The sequence below is a fragment of the Periophthalmus magnuspinnatus genome, chromosome 9, assembly GCF_009829125.3.
Source record: "Periophthalmus magnuspinnatus isolate fPerMag1 chromosome 9, fPerMag1.2.pri, whole genome shotgun sequence".
Classification (NCBI taxonomy): domain Eukaryota; kingdom Metazoa; phylum Chordata; class Actinopteri; order Gobiiformes; family Gobiidae; genus Periophthalmus; species Periophthalmus magnuspinnatus.
In genome coordinates, this window is record NC_047134.1 from 13183424 (window position 1) to 13206037 (window position 22614).

At 38.4% G+C, this 22614-nt stretch overlaps 2 protein-coding genes across 2 annotated transcripts; one reads left to right on the forward strand and one right to left on the reverse strand.

Moving 5' to 3' along the window:
* The first annotated feature begins 609 nt into the window (after positions 1-609).
* thbs4a (thrombospondin 4a) lies at positions 610-10088 on the forward strand. The gene is made up of 23 exons (XM_033973221.2): positions 610-794; positions 1607-1804; positions 1890-2137; positions 2234-2336; positions 2409-2500; positions 2914-2965; positions 3038-3246; positions 3663-3800; positions 4342-4422; positions 4489-4641; positions 4710-4814; positions 4883-4990; positions 5288-5447; positions 6574-6692; positions 6769-6821; positions 7157-7241; positions 7329-7425; positions 7506-7684; positions 8103-8151; positions 8240-8436; positions 9068-9240; positions 9623-9762; positions 9832-10088. The coding sequence occupies exons 1-23, from the start codon at positions 716-718 to the stop codon at positions 9879-9881; spliced, it is 2868 nt and encodes a 955-aa protein (XP_033829112.1). The 5' UTR covers positions 610-715; the 3' UTR covers positions 9882-10088.
* On the reverse strand, positions 9979-22607 carry serinc5 (serine incorporator 5). The gene is made up of 12 exons (XM_033972298.2): positions 22426-22607; positions 15967-16134; positions 14552-14730; positions 14395-14477; positions 14198-14291; positions 13511-13722; positions 13340-13432; positions 13053-13176; positions 12616-12685; positions 12496-12532; positions 12041-12185; positions 9979-11561 (listed from the first exon to the last, which is right to left on the reverse strand). The coding sequence occupies exons 1-12, from the start codon at positions 22450-22452 to the stop codon at positions 11417-11419; spliced, it is 1377 nt and encodes a 458-aa protein (XP_033828189.1). The 5' UTR covers positions 22453-22607; the 3' UTR covers positions 9979-11416.
* Positions 22608-22614: the final 7 nt, after the last annotated feature.

The window sequence follows — 22614 nt, forward strand, 5'->3', positions numbered from 1 at the left end:
TGTGAGTGTGTGGGGGTGTGGGTGTGTGTGTGTGTGTGTGTGTGTGTGTGCTGTGTGTGTAGGGGTGTGTGTGTAAGTGTGTGTGTGTGTGCTGTGTGTGTGTGCTGTGTGTGTGTGTGCAGAAGCATGAGGAGTGTCTGCATGTTGCACTTCAAACCACAGCACAGCGCAGTGAGATGGGGCAGCAGGTAAAATAACAGCTGATGTCACATAACCACATTCATTTTATACTCTGTCCTGAATCTGACAAGTCATAACATAATTCAAGCGAGAAAGTGATGGAAAGACACTACCTCCAGGTACTGAATCGAATAACTAAACTTTAAACTAAAAATTATAACCTGTCGAATGTTGAATTTGCCATCTGTTTATTTGAGCTGGACCTTCACACAGTGAGGCCTCATAAATGTTCTGTCTGGCTGACAACTCACTGCTACACTATTGTAACACACATCTTTTATAGTTATAGTTATATTAGTCTATGTTCTTATTTTTTGTTTTATTCCCACTGTTTAAATTTCATGGTGGGACAGTATTTACAGGGAGTAAAGCCGCAGTAGTGGACAACAGAGGACCCTCCCATTTGCTTTAAAAGCTGGGAGCACTCTGCCATCGTATTTCTTCTGGGTTTTGCACAAGCATTTGGATCCTCTTGACTTTGTCCTTCAGTGGAACTTGTTGCAGTGGAAACTTGGTCCTGACTTGAGCTGTGAGGATGTCTGCCTGGACCAGAGGGGCTGCTGTGGGTCTGCTGCTGCAGCAGCTGGTGCTCACAGTCACTGCTCAAGGCATCGGTGAGTGCTGCTGACCACTCTGTACTCTGTACTTTTGTTTTCTGTTGAGGGACATTATGCAGTCACATATTGGGACCATTAATGTGCTTTCACTCTGTTTAGCCTATGTACAAAAGTTTCTTTTATCTAAACTTAGGGACCACCTTAAATTGTAGACAAAGAGATACAGATTATTTAATGTTGTGGGACATGGACTCGGAAAATGTAGCTCAGAGATCTTGATTTCTTTGCAAGAAAAAAAAATCTTTATCAAGCTGTTTTCAATGTAAAGAACAGAATTTCCCATTGGGCTGAATAAGTGTAATAAGTGTAAAGTTCTGATTCTGATGAATTTCACTTTCATACAACTCATGTGGCAGCAATGAACACATGGGACATTCTGTAAATAAGTGGGACAAGGGGCAGTGGCCTAAGTGACTATGGACATCCAAAAGGGACAGATCACCCTTCCTAAACTATTGATAGACAAAATGGATAGATGGGGCATCAATCTGCTGTACTGTCTCTGATGTTGAGTATTTATGCTACTATATGAAAACAGTCAAGCGTACTCTGTCCGACAAAGTAATCTGTTCATTAAATAACTGCGTTTCAGCACTCAATAAAAGAAGATGAGGCACAAACAAAACACTTTTACATGTTCTATGACGTGCACATGTATATCACACATAATAAAGTTTGCCAGAGCTGTGACTCAGCAGTAGCTTTGTCTAAATTGCTCACAGCTGCTGGCTAAATGAAAAAGCCAATATCCAATAACACTTTCCAATGACACACTAATGCTGCTACTTGCATTTACCATCCTGTTGTAGTCTATGACCTGCTGGTGTCTCCTGACTGCCTGCCAGACCTGCTCCAGGGAAGCTTAAAAAACAAGGGGCGGGATGAGGCGTTCCTCCTGTCCTCCTTCAAGCTGCACAACAAGGCTCCCACCTCCCTCTTCAGTATTATCAATCCTCGGGACAACTCCAAATACATTGAGCTGAGTGTGCAAGCCAAGCTAAACAAATGTAAACCGTAGCATTTTATAAAATATTTTGTATTATATTGATGTGGAATAATTAATGTTTTTCTTTTTTATATTTTTCTCACAAGTAATTTTACGGTACCAGAAGACTGATGGCAGATTTGCTACCACTAGTTTTACTCATCCGTCTCTAGCTGATGGAAGAGAGCACCACGTGATGCTTCATGCCTCTGGTCTTCAGCAAGGCCCCCCTCGCCTCAGCATCTATGTGGACTGTAGACTGGTGCACACTGTGGATGATGTACCGGCTGCATTTGGCTCTCTTCAGCCGGGCCCAAATAAAGTGGCTCTCAGGACCTTACAGTCAAGTGGACAGGTGACAACAGCCTAAACACCTTTCTACTTCTCATGCATATTCCGTATGTCTTTTTATTTCAAAGGTTCTCCTAAATATGACTCTTAATTATGCTAGGATGTGCTGACAGACTTGAAGCTGGTGATAGAGGATACTGTTGAGAATGTGGCCACTTTGCAAAACTGTCATTTTGGTCATGGTGAATCTCTGCAACTGCTGAGTAAGTCTAACGGTTATTGTATTTAAATTCATTTATTTATTAAACTGAAACCATGCAAAATTATCTATTTAGGTTTTCAAGAAACCAGGTCAGTACCAGACCAAACCTCAATCTTGGAGCTAAAGAAAATGCTTTTGGAGATGAAGGAACTCCTTAATCAGCAGGTAAAAATGGCTGTTCCACTAAATTAGATTATATGAATTAAACAGAAGGCAGAAAATGAAAATTAAGTTAGACGTACCGACTTATAAGGTAATTTACAAGCATCTGTATTTTCTCTTTTTTGAGGGATGTGATTGAAAACACAGCTCTGGGATCAGAAGTCATTTCAAGTTTTCATAAGTTTTTAACCTGTTCTTAGACATAGATCAGCTGTGGTTGACTATAAAAAGTAATTGACGTCTCGGTTTTGGGCTTTTAAAAACCACAGCATGTGATGATGAAATTAAGACTTTTAAATTCCATCAAGATACTCAAAATCAGGGGAGACAGGGAGCTACTAATATCCCTATAAAAAGATAAATGTAAGACAATATCAACTGGTGAAATCTCTTGTGTCTTCCTCTTTGTGGTTTAGATCAAGGAGACCACTTTTTTGAGGAACACCATAACAGAATGCCTTGCCTGTGGTAAATTAAATTAAATCTTACAATGTTTAAAATACCATTTGTGCTCATACCTTTACTTTGCTGTCTGCATAGGCTTTGAGGGCAGTCCCACCACACCCAAACCTAACCAACCACCAGAACGGTTCTACATGAAACCTGACCCTCAGCATTTGAAACAATGTCCTCCTGGGACCTGCTTCAGACAGGACATGTGCATCCCCACAGAGGCTGGGGGCTGGAGGTGCGCCCCCTGCCCTGATGGCTTCACTGGAGATGGTGTGCGCTGTGATGATGTGGATGAGGTAGAGATTTTAGTTTTATTATTATTATTTATTGATTTATTTTTCACTTCAAACCAGGAAAGTTCCACTGAAAGATTGAAGATTAAGAATATTCACTTTGTCTCCTTAGTAGATTCTTTTTCCATCCATATTAAACAGAAATAGGTATCTACAAATCTCCTGTTATGGGAGTTCTGGCCAAGAAGAAACAGTAACATGCATCCTATCAACAAGACCTTTTATACAAAACATACAGTAAAACTGATATATAAATTGGAGGTAGACAAACTTAAAGACAGTAGCAGTTTAATGATCTTTCAAAATGGTGTCAAAATTGTGGTCAGATTTTTGAGTCGGGAAATTAATTCTAGTCTGTTGGAAATGTAAAGAGAAGTAAGGACTAGCTGACATTTTTCTACTTGCACTTTTATGTTCAGTGCCAGTTTCAACCGTGCTTCCCTGGTGTGAGGTGTGTGAACACTGCCCCGGGGTTTCGTTGTGAGAAATGTCCACTGGGATACACTGGGCCTGAGCTCACAGGAGTCGGTGTCTCGTACGCACAAACGCACAAGCAGGTAACATGTCTATAGAAGTCTGAGAATGAATTTTGGCATGTTACATTTGTTGAAACTTAAGCCCTTAAGCCCCGTGAAAATTTTCCAGAATGTGAGTCAAAGTGAAAAGAACCAGAACCTTTCCAGAAAATCGGACCTGGCCATTTCCTGAGAATTCAAAAACATTACTGGAAATATGGGTGGGCAATACTGACAAAAATGAATCTCATTTTTATTTTCCCCATGATGATAATCAGGAAACATTATGCAAATTTAATTGTGCTAAAATGGGCTTGAGGTTCAAATGATCACATAAATCATGAATTCACTGTAAAAATAACAACAATAGACCACAACTATACCTCTGACTGGAAAATTCCAATATATTATTTTTATTTTCAATTTGCCCTTTTTGTTGCCTTTTTCATAGTTTTAATAAGTTTGCTTGTGTTAAAAACAATACAATATTAAACATTTTTTCAATTTTATCGCTTACTGGTACTCATACCCAGGAATGTTCCAGAAAGTCTTAAATAAAAATACATATTAAAAATTTCTACAGGTGTGTGATGATATCAATGAGTGTCTGGGACCACCTGAAAATGGGGGCTGTGCGCCTAACTCACATTGCCACAACACTGAGGTAAAGCCATTTTTTATTATTGCACCTCTATGGAATATATGACTAAATCTTTACTGTCCCATACAGGGCTCCTTCTACTGTGGAGAGTGTAAACCAGGATTCATTGGGGACCAAAACAGGGGCTGTCAGGGGACTAGACTCTGCCCCAATGGTTTACCAAGTCCTTGTGCTGCCAATGCTGACTGTGTGTTGGAGAGAGATGGCACTATAAGCTGTGTGGTATGAGACAAAAAACTTAAAATGTACATACTTACATACATAATATGACTATTTATGACAATTTCTAGTGTGGTGTTGGATGGGCAGGCAATGGTTATGTGTGTGGAAAAGACACTGATATTGATGGCTACCCTGATGATAAGCTGCCCTGCCGCGAAGAAAAGTGTAAAAAGGTACTTTTATCACATTCTTACTGTTTTAATGTGTTATTCCATATCATGGAGTTTGTTTACGCCTTCAGGACAATTGTGTATTTGTGCCCAACTCGGGACAAGAAGATGCGGATCGGAACGGGGTGGGAGATGCCTGTGATGATGATGCTGACAGAGATGGCATTGTGAACTTAGAAGTAGGTTATTTTCATTATAAATGTTATAGTTAAAGGAACTGTACGTAGCATGCACTCGTAGAGGTTTAAAAAACACTGCTATCACAGATGAACCAGGGTTGCCAGTGTCTAATCCTGCAGATAGAGAACACACAAGTGTTTCTCAGTAGATGAACAGGTCACTCAAGTGAAAGCTCAGAACCTCCAGAATTCACTCAGAGGCTGCACTAGCACTGATTAATGTTTCTTCTAATAGTAACACTAAAATTTGATATTGTGCATAACCTAATATAGACATACTATAATCTGATATTGTAGGATAACTGCTGGCTCGTACCGAATGTGAACCAAAAAAACAGCGACAAAGATCTCCATGGCGATGCATGTGACAACTGTGTAAACGTGGACAATCCATCACAGAAGGATACAGATCAGGATGGTCTGGGGGATGAGTGTGATGACGACATGGATGGGGACGGTGAGCGCAACATGTAAATAGTGCTACTATAGTTTTGAAATTTGGAGTAGTTTAAAAAATGTTGCAGCTAGAAATGGTCCGACTTGCTGTGGCCAATAGTCAAATTTTGCAAAATGAACATTTAAATTTAAAATCTAGCAAGGCCCTCAAACTGTGGTAAAGCTCCCAAAATAATTTTTCAGTGTATAAAAATAATTGCAAACAGTATTTAACTGATTATATGAAATAACTTGTTGCATGGTTGTGTAAGCGCACACATTTTTTTTGCGTAATTGCTCTTCTATTTCCATTTTTACCAATTGATTACCAATTTGCTAATTGTTCAAAAAGACTCTGATGCAGGACAAACTGGGAATAAGCACAATAGTATAGTATAATATAATATATTGCATGTCACTGATTCTGATATTAGCACACATATATTGGCCATCTGTAGTTGCAGCAGTGTTTAAATGTTATTAAATGCATTGCTGCTGCATTTCGTTACTCAAAAGTGTAAAGCTTTTAAGTAACACATTGTAAAAGTAAATAGCAAATTAAGTTATTTTATTGTAGTACACTTCAGTATCTAGACTTGTGGCTCCAGACAAAGCTCTTTTAATTTGAGTTGTATTAAATGCCATGATACCTCTTTTCTGTTGTTTTCATATTAAGCAGTTGTGGTTTTCAGGAAGACCCATGAAATAAATACAAGAAGTTAAAAGTTGTGGAAGACTTCCTAAGTTTCCACGTCATATGGAATTAGCTGTTCTCACGTTTGTAAATGCCAGGTTGCCCTTTCCAAATTGCTCTGTTCCACATAAATCCTTATTATTGTGTTTTCACATATTCATTCACACTGTTACTACACATGCTGAAATTGTTCTACATTTTAACCGTCTAATGTCTTTTACCCAGAGCTGGATGTCTTAGTCTTTGGTCATGTCTGTCTCGTGTCTAAAGAGTTTTTTCCATTGTATTCTTCTGCCAGGGCTTAACTGCTTCTGGAAACTATTTTACCTTTCACAAACACTGCCATCTGGTGATGCATTTGACTACGATGGAGCACCATGTTTTTGTTCAGACTAGAGAAGTGCATTTCTTGACAATTGTTTCCAAACAGCTCACTGTAAATGTCTGTTCTTAGGTTTAAGGAACAACGTTGACAACTGTCCACGAGTCCCCAATCCAGACCAGAGGGACAGAGACAGAGACAGAGTGGGGGACGCCTGTGACAGCTGTCCAGATATGTTCAACCCAAACCAGGTCACTACAAATAACATCTGAAACAACATCTACAAAGGCAGCAGATTTGTCTTTAATAACTCACTGTGTCCTTTAGTCCGACACTGACAATGATCTCATTGGAGACAGCTGTGATGACAACATAGACAGGTACTGTCCTCTCACGTCATTTAAATGTCATGCATTACGCATAAGCGTTTCATTTATTTTTAACACAATATAATTAATGTAATTAATGATAGCTTTATAGTTTTACTCTATTTGAAATTAATTAAGCTCTGATTTGAGCATATAAGTGCATTGACAGAGAGACACAGAAGAGCAAGAGTTTAGAGCTCTTGAGAATGAGAATATGTAAGATAACACAAACATGTATGAGTGAAACAAACCAAAAGTTTGATTTTTTTATGGAGAAACATTAAAACATAGGTAAATATGTTTAGCATATTATGGGTTGTTTAAAATGTCATCTCCCTTTACTTAAGTGATGGGGATGGGCACCAGGACTCAAAGGACAACTGTCCCAGCATCATTAACTCATCCCAACTTGACACTGACAAAGATGGAATGGTTTGTATCTACTATTACAAAGTACATATGTCACCTTTGTGGACTCCATGTGTTTTAAAGTTGTTGTTTTTTTCTTTTTGTTTCCAGGGAGATGAGTGTGATGACGATGATGACAATGATGGTATTGTGGATGGAGATGACAACTGTAGATTGGTGCCTAACCCTGATCAGCGGGACACGGACAGTATGGGACATCCCTTTTGTCTACCATTGTCTGCTCTGCTTCTGTTGCATTTGTATATAGTTTTCTATTGTTTGTTTCAGATGATGGAGTGGGAGATGCATGCCAGGGAGATTTTGACAAAGATAATGTTATTGATAAGATTGATCACTGCCCAGAGAACGCTGAGGTGACCCTTACGGACTTCAGGGCCTATCAAACGGTTGTGTTGGATCCAGAGGGCGACTCTCAGATTGACCCGAACTGGGTTGTCCTTAACCAGGTGATCAATAGTCACTACAGATCAGTCAGTCTTGTCTTTGGTATCTCATACATCCTACACACAGACTAGAATAATGAAGAGTAAAATGATTTTGGTTTTGTATGAACTCATTTCAGTAGATGAAGTTGTGTTTATTTTTTTCTATCCCCACCAACCATCCCCTAATTAATCTCGACCCAGGGGTGAATTAAGTTGATTAATTAAGAACAGTCTTAAAGGTGCACTACATAACTTTTTTGGTATGGGGTTTTGCATCTCCATGCTATTGCTTTGCCTTTAATGTTCTACAATATGGCATTTAAATGATCTATCTTGCATTTATTTAATTTCAGGTAATTTATATATAATATATATAATATAAGCTTTAACGTAATCAATAAATTATGTTATTGTTGAAATTATTTGTGTCTCTTTAAAGGGAATGGAGATTGTTCAAACCATGAACTCTGACCCTGGCCTTGCTGTAGGTGGGTAGTGAGTTTATTGAATTATTAAGTTTGTTGAATTACATCTACATTGCTGTCTTCATATAGCACTTATTATCTTTTGTTGCAGGTTATACAGCTTTCAGTGGAGTTGACTTCGAGGGAACATTCCATGTAAACACAGTGACAGATGACGATTACGCTGGCTTCATCTTTGGATATCAGGACTCCTCCTCCTTCTATGTGGTGATGTGGAAACAGACTGAACAAACCTACTGGCAGGCTGCGCCCTTCAGAGCTGTGGCTGAACCGGGAATACAGCTAAAGGTGTGTTATAAGTTTGTTTGCCAGTTATAGTTCTGCATTTGCTAGACCTGGATACAATGTGAACAAAGTATGGGTCGTCTAAAAAATGATACCCAGCAGATACTAAGTTATACTAAAACTAGTACCAAAATTCAATTATAATTTGAACAAATGAAAATAATCACATAAACAGGACAAAATGTAACCTTTTCTGAATTGTTTAAAATTATCTTAATCTATGTCAGATTGAGTGTAAGATCACATTATTATAATATTAAAGACACTACCATTGTTTTGTCTTAAAACTTTTCATTATATTGCCAAAAAGAAAATTATTTTTTAAGACCTGTTGTGGTATCAAAAACAGTATTGAGGTTTTTGACTAATATGAAAACTAAGTTTGCCATTTTTGTGCTATTACAACTCTAAATCAGCAAAGTGAGAATATTTTATGTGGAAAATCTGGATTCAAATAATAATAATCAATAATAATAATTAGTAATTAGCTGATTGTTGCTAAGAAATGCTTCTTAGCAACAATCAGCAAATTATTACACATCACCAACTACTACAAATGCTGTTATTTCACTTGTGTGATAACTTTCTGAGGCCCCTAACATCTGTCACGTATTTCTATAAATGTTAAACGCAGGTGGTAAAGTCCAAGACAGGTCCAGGTGAGTATTTGAGGAACTCACTGTGGCACACGGGGGACACTACTGACCAGGTCCGGCTGCTGTGGAAAGACCCCAGGAACGTGGGCTGGAAGGACAAGGTTTCCTACCGCTGGTTCCTGCAGCACCGTCCACAGGTTGGATACATCAGGTACTGAAAGGCAACTTTGTTTTATTATTATTATTTTTGTTATTAATCAACAATCACATTGTGTTAAAATGTGGCTTTTTTTTTTAAATATGCTTTGTGTAAAATTGTACTTGAATTAACATAAAACTTAACCCAAACTTAACTTGAAATTTGGCACAGCAGGGGGTGCTGATTATCCATTTTTATTCCAGTTAACCCTGAACTAATCCAGTTCAATACCCCTTAACAGCACATAAATTAAAACGTTTAATTGAAAATTTCTTTGACTATGAATACATTTTCAGTATTCAATTTGTGTTCAAAACTATTACAAATGAAAAACATGCAAGAATAAAAGTAACATCATCAGGATAACACATTTAGTTTGCATGTTTTGCCACAGGGCTCGGTTCTTTGAGGGTTCAGACCTAGTCGCAGACACAGGAGTCATCATTGACACGAGCATGAGAGGAGGCAGACTGGGAGTGTTTTGTTTCTCTCAGGAAAACATCATCTGGTCTGATCTGAAGTATCGCTGCAACGGTAAGTGTTTTTCAGCAGAACATTATAATATAGTTATAGCCCTAAACATGTTTTTAATATTTTTAATAGACACAATTCCTGCGGATTACCAGGATCTCTATGGACAAAATGCACAGTGAGGTCACCACAATTTGAGACAAAGTGAAGGCTGTCTCACTTCTGTCAAAGAGCAGTATTTTGGTATTTCTTGTATTACTTTATGCTCAGGTTAACTATGTACCAGCAGCTTTATTTCTTTCCTTTTGAAACAAATCTCAAGTTTTACATTCATGCAGAATATTAAAAATACATTGTGTTCAATAAATGCTCATCCATATTTTCTAAAAGGACCTCTGTGTGAATGCGAAGCGTCTTTATCATTATTGATCATTTGCAATATTGTTTTGGGTTTTTTTTTTTTTTTTTTATTAAAAATGAATATGGGAACAGGTACAGTATTTGGTAAACACATCTTTGACCTAGTCTATGGCTGTATTATGTAGAGCACCACAGTTTCTATATTCACTGAGATCAAACTATTGGTTACATGAATGTATTTTCAGTTATAATGTAACTGTAACTTTAAGTATGATTGAAATCTACAAATAACTTAAAATAAAGCCTATTAGTGAGGGTAAGTCAGTCAAATTAGAAGCTTGCACAATATATACACAATACAAAAAAAAATGTATAACTTGTGAATATATGAATGTCTAAATTCAATTTGGCAGTAAAATCAACATCCAGTGTTGAATAATTTAAAATACAAACACTCTTGCTACATGATTACTACCTGTAAAAGCCACACGTAACAAAGTAAAGGCAAAAGGCTGTTGACACTGCATGGAAACTTATCTTACCTGTCTAGTACACGTCAGACTTCCTTGATTTTTTAAACACAAACATGTTTGCTAACCCGTACTTTGGTAAAAGATAGTACTATGTTAGTGCAGTTTTCACAGATCATTTAAAAAAGCACTGCCTAAAACAGCTGACAACAAAGTGTACAGGTGGAGAGGACATCCCTTCAAAAAGATTAGGCTCAAAAGGAGCACAGGTAAATCCAAAAACATTCACAACACAGGTTTTCTAATATAAAAAGCTTTGCATAGAAACATCTACAAAAGGGCACAATATAACAAAAGCATAAACAAATACAGGTTTAGATTAACCTGAGCTTAAACAACTTCAACAACATCCAATTATTGAATGAGTTTCCTTCACAAAGTGGTACATAAAGACACTCAAATACCTCTTCAGCTCTTTAGTTTTTACATGTAAAAACAATGGTTTGATAAAGTTTGAGATGTCAGGCAATTTATAAAAAACACATGAAAAAAGCAAAACCAAAAAAAAAAAAATATGACAAAGATCTAGAGTTCTCAAAATGCAAATGTAACAATGAATGAATGTAACAAAAACTTTAAGAAGTCAGTGGTAGTAACAACAGGTAGAAATAACAGAAATAACCAACAAAGTATTAGCTTAACATAGCAAATACTAGAATAAGAATCAAAAGGCAATAGTCCACTTGCAACACTGAGGGTAGTGTCGGGTTGTGTTTTAAGGTAGGTCAAAGTTTGAATTGCAGTGGTCCCTCGGTGGCTCAGCCTGAAGCCTACAGTCTGGTGATGGGAGAATCAGAACTGGCTGATCCCAGATTGAGGACTAGGTCTTAGGCTTCAAAGCGTTTTGGGCAGAGCATGGGAGCTATGAGGGTCCCCATGTAGAGGAGCAGACAGACCCAACTCGACGCCATCTTTATCCAGAACACAGACTCGCTTCCATCCAGAAGCTTCTCGATCTTGTGCCCATCATAACTAAAAAAAGAATGAAGGCATTATGTCAGATGAAAAGACAGTTACCTTTAAAAATCATGCACCATATGAAGGTGACATCCCAAGAACACAGTCCCTTAATACTTTCAATGTTATTGAACACTGGTCTAAAAATAATAAATACATTTAAAAAATCTGTTATAATAGGATGCCCCCAAATATGACCAGCAGTATATTTATTTTATTAAGTAATCAGATAATAGAAATTTGTTTATAATAAACAATTAAATTGACCAAATGCATTCAACAAAACTCCTATATGATTTTGTTCACATTGATTTAGTGGTGGAAAGATATTGTTCTGCAAAACTGAAGGCAGTGAGAATATCTGCTCTGACCAAATTTGTAATGACCTTATATATGAAATAATGCAATTAACATAGCAGTTCTTTATCTCTTTTAATAGTACTCAAATCATATTCTAAGATCAACTCTGTTTTTTATGTTTGTAAAATACTTACTGAAACCAATTGGTGGCTGTCATCATAACATACAGAGAGCCAAGAAAAAAGACAAAGTGGAAGTAGGAGTAGCTGTAGATTGTCCTTTCACGCTCATCGTACATCACATTCTGGCCTGAGCCGGTCTTTTCCTCATCAAACTCATCTGTGAGAAAAAATATATATGCATATTTATCTTGCTGACATAGTTCCATTTCTTTCCAACAGGGGGCGGTGTGGGCTTGCTCTAAACTGCACTCAACATCTGGCACAGCTTCACTGTCCCACTGTTCACATAGTAACAGTGACATCATCTGCGTTTGCTGACCAATACTTTCTCACTATCCTCCGTCAGGCCAAGGAATAGCAATGAGCATAGTCTTCTGCATGAGCTGCCAGCGAATTATAGCAAATGCACTTAAAGTCAATGACAACAACAAAATGTGCTCAAGGTTGAATGATCTGACTTTGCTCACCAGTGTCATCTCCCAAACAGAAACAGCAACGAGCTCTCTGAAATAGAAGAAGTGTATAATGCTGTACATAAGGGCCTTGTTAAATTGTTTAACACAAGTTACTGCTTTTAGATCTCTCACCTCACTCTCTGGCTCACTATGTCTGTAAACTCGCAGCGCAGCAGAGCTTCTCTTGGTAGTGGATGTCAAACTAAAGACAAGAAGAGGGGAAGTGGAAAAAAATTAGTGGAAAAATAGTGACCTAACTTTCCTCATCTAATTAACAGTTTCACATTGCTGAAAAAGACAAATGTTTCCATTTGAAAAATAACCAAGATGTGATATGCATGTCAGCAGTGACAGAAGAGGCTCAGTGGTTAGATCCTAGAGTAGTACATACAATTTTAAGATCTGCCAATGAGTTTACAAGATACATTATTTAATAAGGTATGAAAATGTAAAACAGCTTTAGTATCAAAGACAAAGGATGTATAATGAGAAAAGCAGGGAAATGACACTAACAGTGATGAAGACGATAATAAAAGCATAAACATGTATAGTACATTTTTGTGTCTTACCATGAGTACAGGACGCAGGCAAACAGGATGACAGTTCCAATCCCGGTGACAATCTTCCTCTCACTCTCAGATTCAGAGAATTCAAACACACATACCGTTTGGTTTCTCCCATCAATCTCCAGGGCTGCAGAGAAAAGAAAAGAAAGAAAATGAGACACATCGGATTAATGTGGAAATAGTGGAAGTCATGTAAGAAGGAAGAGATTGTTTGGCTGTACCACGCTGAGAAAAGACAACCAAGAAGAACCTAAAGTAGTTCTTAGTATATGATTGAATTCTTTACTTACTTTCTTTAGGTTTGCTGGAGAAGGCTGAGAAAGTGAGGTACATCACATAGACACTGATTACCCCTGGCTGCAGCAGGCCTGATTTTGGCTGCACTGTAAAATAAAACACAAAAATAATTAAAGTGTAGCCTCTACAGTTTTCTGCAACTAATGAAGCAATGTTTCCCTTACATTTCTGTATGCAAGGGGAAATGGCCAACATGGAGACAATGAGGCAAAGACTTCCGTTGATGCATAAAAAGACTTTGTTGAGCAGACAGGCCTCATTGTGAGTGTAGAAGAGCCAGAGGAAGACCACAGCTCCCACTGCAGCAGTGAACAGCATCAGAGTCACAAAGGCCAAGGCTGCGTACCAAAAACGATTGTGCTTCACCCCTGAACTCCTAAAAAGGGAGGACAGAGACATAACATAAGTCAAAAACATTTAGGGCAAGTTGAAAGTTAAAAAAGTAAAGCAAAAACACATAAATTAACATAACTTTTGAAAAACGTTGACAGAAACCAATGTCATTGATTTATTGTAGACTTAATGACACTTTAAAGGTTCTTAAGCAGTTTCCATCTGTGAGGGTTTTTCACCAAACATCCACAATAGTCTACACTTGTTGACAGTAGATTAATTTGGAAAGGGGGAAACGGTGTGCACACCATACGCATCGTGTGAAGCTACACAGAATAGGCCCTCTGCCAAGATTCCTTTTTCCAGAAGAAAACAACATGACTAACTCCTTCCACTCTGCCTCAGATAGAAAGTCTTTTGAGAATATCTCCCTCACAATAGCAGGTAAACTAAATAAAACATGTTTTGATGCGCAAAGAGCTAAAATAAGGACAAAGTAATAATATGACTGTGCTCACCAGTTAGTATTCCACCTGTGTGCAAACTCAATCAACAACATGAGCTGGATGAGAAGGAAAAGAAAACCTCCACCAGCTCCCACATAGCGCCAAACTGAGTGAAAAAACACAATTAAATGGATACGTTTAAACAATCGTCATTGCATTGCCATAGTCCCAAATATGGATATATACTGAAGTGTAAAATGTATGATTACCTTGCAGAAAGGTTTCCTGTTCAGGGATGAAGAAGGCTCCAGTGCAGCATAGCACCAGCACAATGAACTTAATCAGCCAAAATCTGACAACAAAATAAGGAAATTAAATTTACACTGTGCATAAGTATTTAGGCACAGTATGTTCATTGCGATTTACCCATTGTGTATAGCTGCCCTGCATCCAGTGCTGTTGTTTACACGTATGGTGAAGAGGGCAAAAAATAAGAAGAAACAGGCCATTCCAAAGCACATTTTATAAACCGCCGAATAACCAACCAGGGTCTGGCAGTTCTCACCCACGTTCAGCTTTTCACACAGTTCACTGTAAAATGGGATCTGGAAAAGAGATGTCAAATATTTAACAGATTAGTATCAAACTGTGTGTGTATTGTGTGTGGCCTTATTATTGGCTTCAGTTAGAAGCATGTGGTGCAGTAAAGCATGCTCTGATGAAGTAAAGCCAGTGTGAAATGTGGTGCCGCATGTTACAGACTTGTGGACCACAGCCATTATCAAGTCAAACTCCAAAATATTTAGCCTTCACAATGTTTTAGACTAAGCTGGGTGTCAAGGTTCTAAAGGAGAAAAAAAGAGGGAACAGACAGTGACCACAAGTCCTTTTGTAGCTTTCTCCTCTACAGGCTGTTCAAGGGGCCTTACATCTGGCTGTCAGTGTACACAGACAAAGGCACAGATGAATATATTAACCGCCTTTTGTAGGCGAGTCCAGCATGAGCTACAGAGAAGACTTGGCCATGTCCAAACACAACAAGAGAGACAAAGCATGTCAGGGCATTGTTGTGAGCTTTAGGAAAACAAGTGGTTCAGTGGCACAGAGTGAGTGACAAAGTTAACCAACATACATAATGATAATGATAAATATTATACACAACATGCTGAAATATATTTGGCCAACTTCTTCTTTTTTACTTATGTTTCAGTTAAGATGGTTGAAGCCATGCTGATGCGAGAAACCAAATGGATTGAGTTGTCGTCACCATAGTGTAGTACACACTAAAGCAGATCAGAACATGGAGTAAAAAGCCTGTTTTGGCGTCTTTGTCTCATGTAGAGGGCCATATTAGCATGTCCATGGGTTGTGATTAAGAAGGAAAGGGGCCGGCTGCTGTAAATCTGTCCAGAAAGGACCAATGCTCTCAACGCACAATGACTGCTCTTTTAGCCCCGGCATCCCACTGGGGCCAGTATATGTGCACAATTCTGCAGCAATGTGGCGGGACTTTTGTGTCTGGGTGAACCTTCACTTGTGTTAAAATGTACATCAGACATTGTATTAAACTATTATATTATCAACAAAAAAGATGGTTGCACTTGAATATCTCACAATGTGTCTTTTGATTTTTTATGACATATTTTATACATCGTATAAAGACTCAGTTACCAAGGAAACAAACCTTAAATCCAAAATCCTATCATTTTAAGAGCTTTGGCCAGCGCCACACCATGCCCCCCCTTTAATCACAGGACTACAACCCTACAAAGTCAAAAGTTTCACTCAAGTGTACTACAAAACTTCAGTAGTGTGGTATTTGACATACATATAAAACTTACATGTTCTTTTAGGGCCTCGTCCACAGTGGGTGACATCATGATGACACAGATAACGGTGACCAACAGGAAGTAGAGCGCATACATGAAGCGAGTTCCTGTTGACTGTTTGATGTTGGGGCAGCATTTACAGCAACAGGAGCAAGCAGCGGAGCCACAGCAGCAGGCCAGCTAGACATAAAGAGAGACAAGGCATATGATGAGTATAGTAGAGTTGTTCTTGTCATTTAATCATTTAGTCTTTGTCAAATAATGATTTTATGAGGATTACAAGGATTTATAGCAGAACTTAGAAGATATGGTGGTGGTTAGCTGGAGATTTGGAAGTGACTGAACAGTGTTATGGATTTTGACTTACACTTATATATGTTTTTGCAGGAGTCCTAATAATTTTCAGAGCTTTTGCCAGTGCCACATCACACACTCTTTAGGTCAATGAATCAATGCCCAGAGCATGTCTTTAGTCAACCTGGACATAGTGTATATTGTTATGAGTTTGGACTGAATCAGCAGAAATGTCTTTTAAACATGCACTTATCCCTATCCAAATGGATCTTTCGGCATCCACGCTAAACCCTGGTGAACACAAATCTAATTTATTTACACTTACCTACTGGGTCGAGCCAAGTGAGACCCTGTAATTAAATAAACTGCCACTCTAATAATATGGTTAAGTTACTGTGGTTTGATGTTAAATCTGGCTGTGTTTCTGAAGACACAATTATAGGAAGTAGATACTGCCTGACTGTGACTGCTGAGTTCCTTTTTGTTTCTAAATCAGAGAGCTAATACATGGGCATAATCTTTAATAAAATAGATCTTGGGACAGCAGAGTCTTGTTGCTTAATTCTCACATAGCAGAGTCCCAAAATATAGGTCTGAGTTCTATTTACAGGACAAAGGATAATTATATGTTTCACCATTTTAAACTTTTCCAGAGATACACACCCACGTCCGGAGAGCCCAACCTCTGTGGTGGGAGGTGAGAGCAGTGGAGGTCCTGACCACAGTATCCTGACGTCTAGCCTGACAAACACTTAAAACTGCATGAGAGCTGGGACAGCTGTTCAAGGCTATGGATAAAGTGGTGAAAAAATGGCAACAAGGTGTTCCTTTCCCAGCCAACCTTTGATAAATCTCATTTTTTTGTGTATGGCCTTGCGTATGGCCTTATTATAGAAGTATGTGGTGCAGTGAAGCATGCTCTGATGAAGTAAAGCCAGTGTGAAATGTAGTGCCGCATGTTACAGTCTTATGGACCACAGCCATTATCAAGTCAACCTCCAAACTATTTAGCCATAACTATAGGCCCTTTATCAGAGATACAGCGGAGGCAACTGGAAATAGGTCAAGGGTACAGCAGTAGACGACTGTGGACAGGACAGCCAACAGAAGGAGAAGGGATGTGCTGATGGTTAACAGCAACACAAAGAAAGCTTTGACACTGTCGGTAGCACACTGGAGTGGGATCAAACGCAGAATAAAGGCTTTGATTCTTCATAACACTGACAAATTAAATGAATTTTCTTACAATCTGGAAAGTTACTTTTGTGAAATATGCTTCATGCTAATACAAATGTGAGTGATTTTAGCACATTACCAATTCATGACAGAAGACACTGACAATTTGAACTCGGAGCAAACGCAGCTTAACAGGATAATCCATTTGCTTTGTCTCAGCAGCGCCCACATGTTTCTCTCAATGGACATTTAATTAACCGCATCACACTGCAAGTACGCGAGAAAAAACAGGGCTATTTAGGACGAGAGGGTGTTTAGATTTCATTAGTTAGGGGGTGTTTCACTGGAGGACAGCACACAGCGAGGGGCCCAAGTGCAAACTCGGTAGAACGGATGGGAGGGAGGGGAGACAGGGGCCAAAGGGGCATCCAAAAGAATTCCACCACACATGGATACAAAAAGAGTATCCATGGTAATCCAGTGACCCTATACCACTCGAGGGCACACACATCCACTCCGCTACAGCACGCACCAACAAGCCGACAGGTGGTCACCGTGTCTGCTTTGTGGCAGGCTCCTCTTTCAACGACATACGGTCCACCCAAGTACAAAATGCATGGGACATTCAATGAGCCACTGAAAACGTTTAACCCACTAACTGGCCTACTTTAGATAGTTCAGGGTTACAAATTTAGAAGAACATCCAGTTACAAATGCAAATTACAATATTAAAAGGATTTACTTGTGTCAATTTTAGTCTTGACTAAATGTGAGTGCCTAGAAACTACTTTTTTCGGTGTATCCCAAATATGCATGTTTATGAAGTACTAGTTGGAGTTAAAGAAGAAAGGAGAAATAAATTCTATAATATTCAATACATTTTTTTTTTTTTTTCAGAGGACTGGTTATAGACCACTCTGTTAAAAGAACCCAAGCTGACCATTGATGATTGGGAATTACTCAACTGACAAACTTTGATTAATTCCACCACCCTACCAGACATACATACACACACAATCAATGATTAAAAAAATACTTTAGTGACATGCTCTGCAACACAAGTCCTTGAAATGCTTAAACTCCTATCATGTGCAATATTGTGCAGCTCTAATATAAATTACTGACAAAAATTAAGTTGAATCTTAAGTCTTTCTTGTGTCTTCATTCTGTGGGACGGTGCCACATTGACCACAGAGGGCCCTTCCCTAAAAGACCCAGGAGTCTCTATGACGCTATGGTTTGTCCATTATTTTCTCCACTTTTTCCTTACAAATTTGTCGCTATAGACACCAGTGCTCCCTTCCAACTCAGAGAGCTGCTTCTCTAACACAAAGCCTCAATGGGGAATCATTTGTACTTAGAGCCAATGAACGGGGCATAGTGGAGAGAGAAGCCTGAGGAAATGAAGGCTGTGTAACCAGCTAGTCTTTTCTCATATGTCCTTCTTGGCTTTGTCCACATGTTGAAACAGCTGACTATAATCTACAAGCACAAATTACTTACACGGAACCCACTATTCTGAAAATTACTGTCCTGTTATTGATGCTTCTCTAAAGATTAGTGAACTTATACAACAGGAAGTTGTCCTTAGCCAAAATTAAACATGCAGTGAACATTGAGCGCAAAGACAGACACAACGGTTTATGCAACGGTATGGTGAAATAACTGAGCCCCAGTCTGGAAACTTAGTCGACAATATACTCGCGTGGTTTGTTGATTTAGACTTCGTACATGAGACGCAAGTTAAAAGATAAGTGAACATGAGGGAAATGTATTAAAGCTAATTAGAAACTTTATAAACAACACTCAAGACGTAAAATTAATTAGTAATTTTGAAGATAACTTATGTTGCAATATAATAGTAAGAAGTCTGATAACAATAAAGGAGACATGAAGATTGTAAAAATACTAAATTGTGATTAAAAGTTAACTTAATAAAAATTGTTGGCTGCTTACATATTAAAGACACAGTATGTAACTTCTTGCTATTTTTTTTTTTCTTTATGGATTTTTTATTCCACTGGGTTGCATATATTCTTATTGAGAGTAGGCTCTGTCCACAGCAACACGTCAGCTAGCTCACTGTGTCTTAAAGCTAACAGTCACTTTTATTAAAATCGTAAAACAAAATAAAATAAAAAAATTCAAATTCAAATCAATAAAAATAAAGACTACCCAATTATTTTTATATGTGAAATGCATCCATTTGTGTTGTTGTTTTTGTATTTATTAGGCCTCAAAATTAGCATGAGCTTTAGCATTGTTTAGCTTTCTGAACACAGAAGTGTCCTCTGGTGAAGTGTTCATTTTGTGCTGTGTTTGACATGTTGTCAGCGACATTCACCTGCAGCTTTAATCATTTTAGAGTGACTCGGCAAAACCTTCATAGAGATAAAATTGGAGAGGAAGTAGTGAGTGACGCTAACAGTGATGTTGCCGGGTGCTACTGTGCACGGAGCCAACTGACCAGGAGGAAGGCGTCCTCCAGCTTGTTTCCATGGCACTGTTGTTCCTTTGGCTGTAATATTCCACAGTATGACATAAAACATATCTATTTCCATGGATAATGTTCCAAAGTATGGTAACTTTCTATTTCCGTAGAATCATGCAGTTGTCTTTTCACCTCTAGAAGGTTACATAGGCTACTACCACTTTAACTTTACTTTCTCGTAATAACTAAGACAAAAATTGGACAACACAAACTGCAAATGCTTTAACTAAAAAAGACTTAAATTACAGTGCATTTGGACAAGCTACAAATAAATGTTGTATATGATGCACTGTTGAGGCATCCACAGAAATATAAGTGGGAAAAATGTCCTAATAACGATAAATGCTGGATGTTTATCTCAGTGAACCATAGTCAGGGAAAGGCTTAGACACACCCTTACATCTCAGATTACAATAACGCATTTGCTGAAGAGGGTGTAGTGAAACCAGTGATGAAAAACCACATGCCACTGAAAGGACTGGGAATGAAAAAAGCTAGAGAAGTTTAAATATCTCACAGCCACTAACATACTTATTATATGCACCAACCTAAGTCTGCAGCATTTGGCCTTGTGTTGTGATTGACAGGTTCACCACTGTCTATATACATAGCAGAAATGTATCACTGCTCTGTTTCCCTACACAAAAGAAAGTCTTGCCTCCTGGCAAATAAAGCCCCTAGCAACAATCAACAAAGACCAATGAGCAGAATAGTGGAATCAGAAAGACCAAAAAACTAAACAAAAAATACCAAGTACTACCAAGTAAATACTGCAAAGAAAAGAAAATAATAAAATAAAATAGTGATTGGTTGGTTACAATTACGACCCCACAAATTCTAAAATTATTTAAGTAACAATTTCCTCCACATACAACGCAATCGGGTCCTTTTAAGTATGAAACTTAACCCTATAGCACTCCAGTATATTTCTAGCCTTTACATAGTATAGGACTGCCATCGCTGAGAACAATGGCACCACACTGATTTGGCATTTCAGGTGGTTACATCATCTCCACATGAACATGTTGTGTTGGCAGACCACAGCATTTCTTCCATCACGCATCAGAAAGACATAAGATTTAAACCTCAAATATCAATTTAATCTCTCTAAGAAATCCTTGGCTGTTGACCAATGTAACTCCTGAGAAGATGGATGAATCATTTTAACACTTGTCTACAGAGATTCCACTAAGGCCACATCGTGTAATTAACATAGAGCTATGGGAGTTATGTCTTTCTATTGCAATTGTGGTGTGCAAAATATTTTAATCTAGCAGCAATAATAACATGAATGACAGCATATATGATATTGGCTAACTTTTATTTTTGGTCAGGGTGTATAATCTGCTGTCTGCTTTTGGCATGACCTGTGGAGCACCATCTTGCCCTAACCACCGTTTCCTGCCAAATATGCTTGTAGTAACTGTACTCCATCCAGACCTCCACGTAGTTTCAGTCCACACACAGTCAAATGCTCACAGTGCTTTAAAAAAGTTCAATAATGAGTTACAGCTAAACCCCGGCTCACAACATGGCATCCATCACTGATCCCACTGTGAAATTACATGAGTCCTGCACACACATCAAGCCAACTCCCATCTTCCAATCTGTCTCCAACTGTGTGCCCTCCCTCCAGAAAGAAAAAGTCGACCTCACAACATATGATGAAGACATATGAGGGTGTAGTTTAATATCTGACATAGGCCTACACACATGGCATCTATCAACTTTTGAACTGAAAGTTATACTGTCATTAAATTCTGAAGCTCTTGGGAAGTTGATATAAAAGATTCATATTGTAAGAGGCAGGGCAATGGTTGATGCTTTAATAATTCAGGATGGTGGCAGCATACTTTTAGCCTAGTTAAATAATAAAGGCCAACAAATGCAGCCTAGGCTTACAAAGGCTTACAAAGGCACACAATAGTAGTGGTCATGTTTGTCCAAATTGACCTGACTGGACTTCTTAAAATCAACTTAAAAGATGGGAGTAGACAGTTAGCAGTCTGTCTGTTGTGGTTAAGTTAAATTGCAGGCTCTGTAATTGCTGGTCTACAGTCAGTTACAGAAAAGCAGACTGTTTTTATGCCTTTTCCATTGACTTGCAGGATACAGGATCTAACCTATACATGCTATTCCTGAGAATGGAAGTAAGGTTGGTGATAAATACTTAATATTTTCACAAACTGGGAGAAATTCCAAGAAAGGATTGTTAAGCAGAGTCACATGGAAACCCAGTAAGCTAGCAAAAAAGCTTTATAAAGAACAATAAACTGAGATAATGCCCAATATATCGAGAGTTTTTTGGCTTTATTACTCCGGTGTCTCGTAATAAAGAGTGAAGATATAAGATTATTACATCATTTGAGGGGAACTACAGATTTACAGACAGAAAGTAAACAGTACAGTAGTGGTTTGATCTAGCAGCGCGAGCTCCACCGTGTTACATTGTAGCCAATCGTGCGCCAAATTGTCGATAAATAACAAATAAAAGTCCTCGTCACGCTTACCTGTGAGAAACAACACGGCGTACACATAATGCTTCGTGGTGAACAAATGACTCCCGCTTCAGAAAACGATCTTTTGTTTCTACATAGATTTCAAAGGACTTCGGGGAACAACGCGCCTGGAGCTCGGTGTTCGTCAGCGGCTGGTCGCCCTCTCCTCCTCCCGCTCTCCTCCTCCTCCTCCCGCCCCAC

Excerpts from the sequence above, each read along its gene's own strand:
- thbs4a (XM_033973221.2), top strand. The coding sequence starts at position 716 with ATGTCTGCCTGGACCAGAGGGGCTGCTGTGGGTCTGCTGCTGCAGCAG. Across the intron at positions 3,801-4,341 it reads ACGCACAAACGCACAAGCAG|GTGTGTGATGATATCAATGA; the intron begins GTAACATGTCTA and ends AAATTTCTACAG. Across the intron at positions 4,815-4,882 it reads GCGAAGAAAAGTGTAAAAAG|GACAATTGTGTATTTGTGCC; the intron begins GTACTTTTATCA and ends TTACGCCTTCAG.
- serinc5 (XM_033972298.2), bottom strand. The coding sequence starts at position 22,452 with ATGTGTACGCCGTGTTGTTTCTCACAG. Across the intron at positions 14,478-14,551 it reads AGGGCAGCTATACACAATGG|ATTTTGGCTGATTAAGTTCA; the intron begins GTAAATCGCAAT and ends TTTTGTTGTCAG. Across the intron at positions 12,533-12,615 it reads ATAGTGAGCCAGAGAGTGAG|AGAGCTCGTTGCTGTTTCTG; the intron begins GTGAGAGATCTA and ends CTTCTATTTCAG.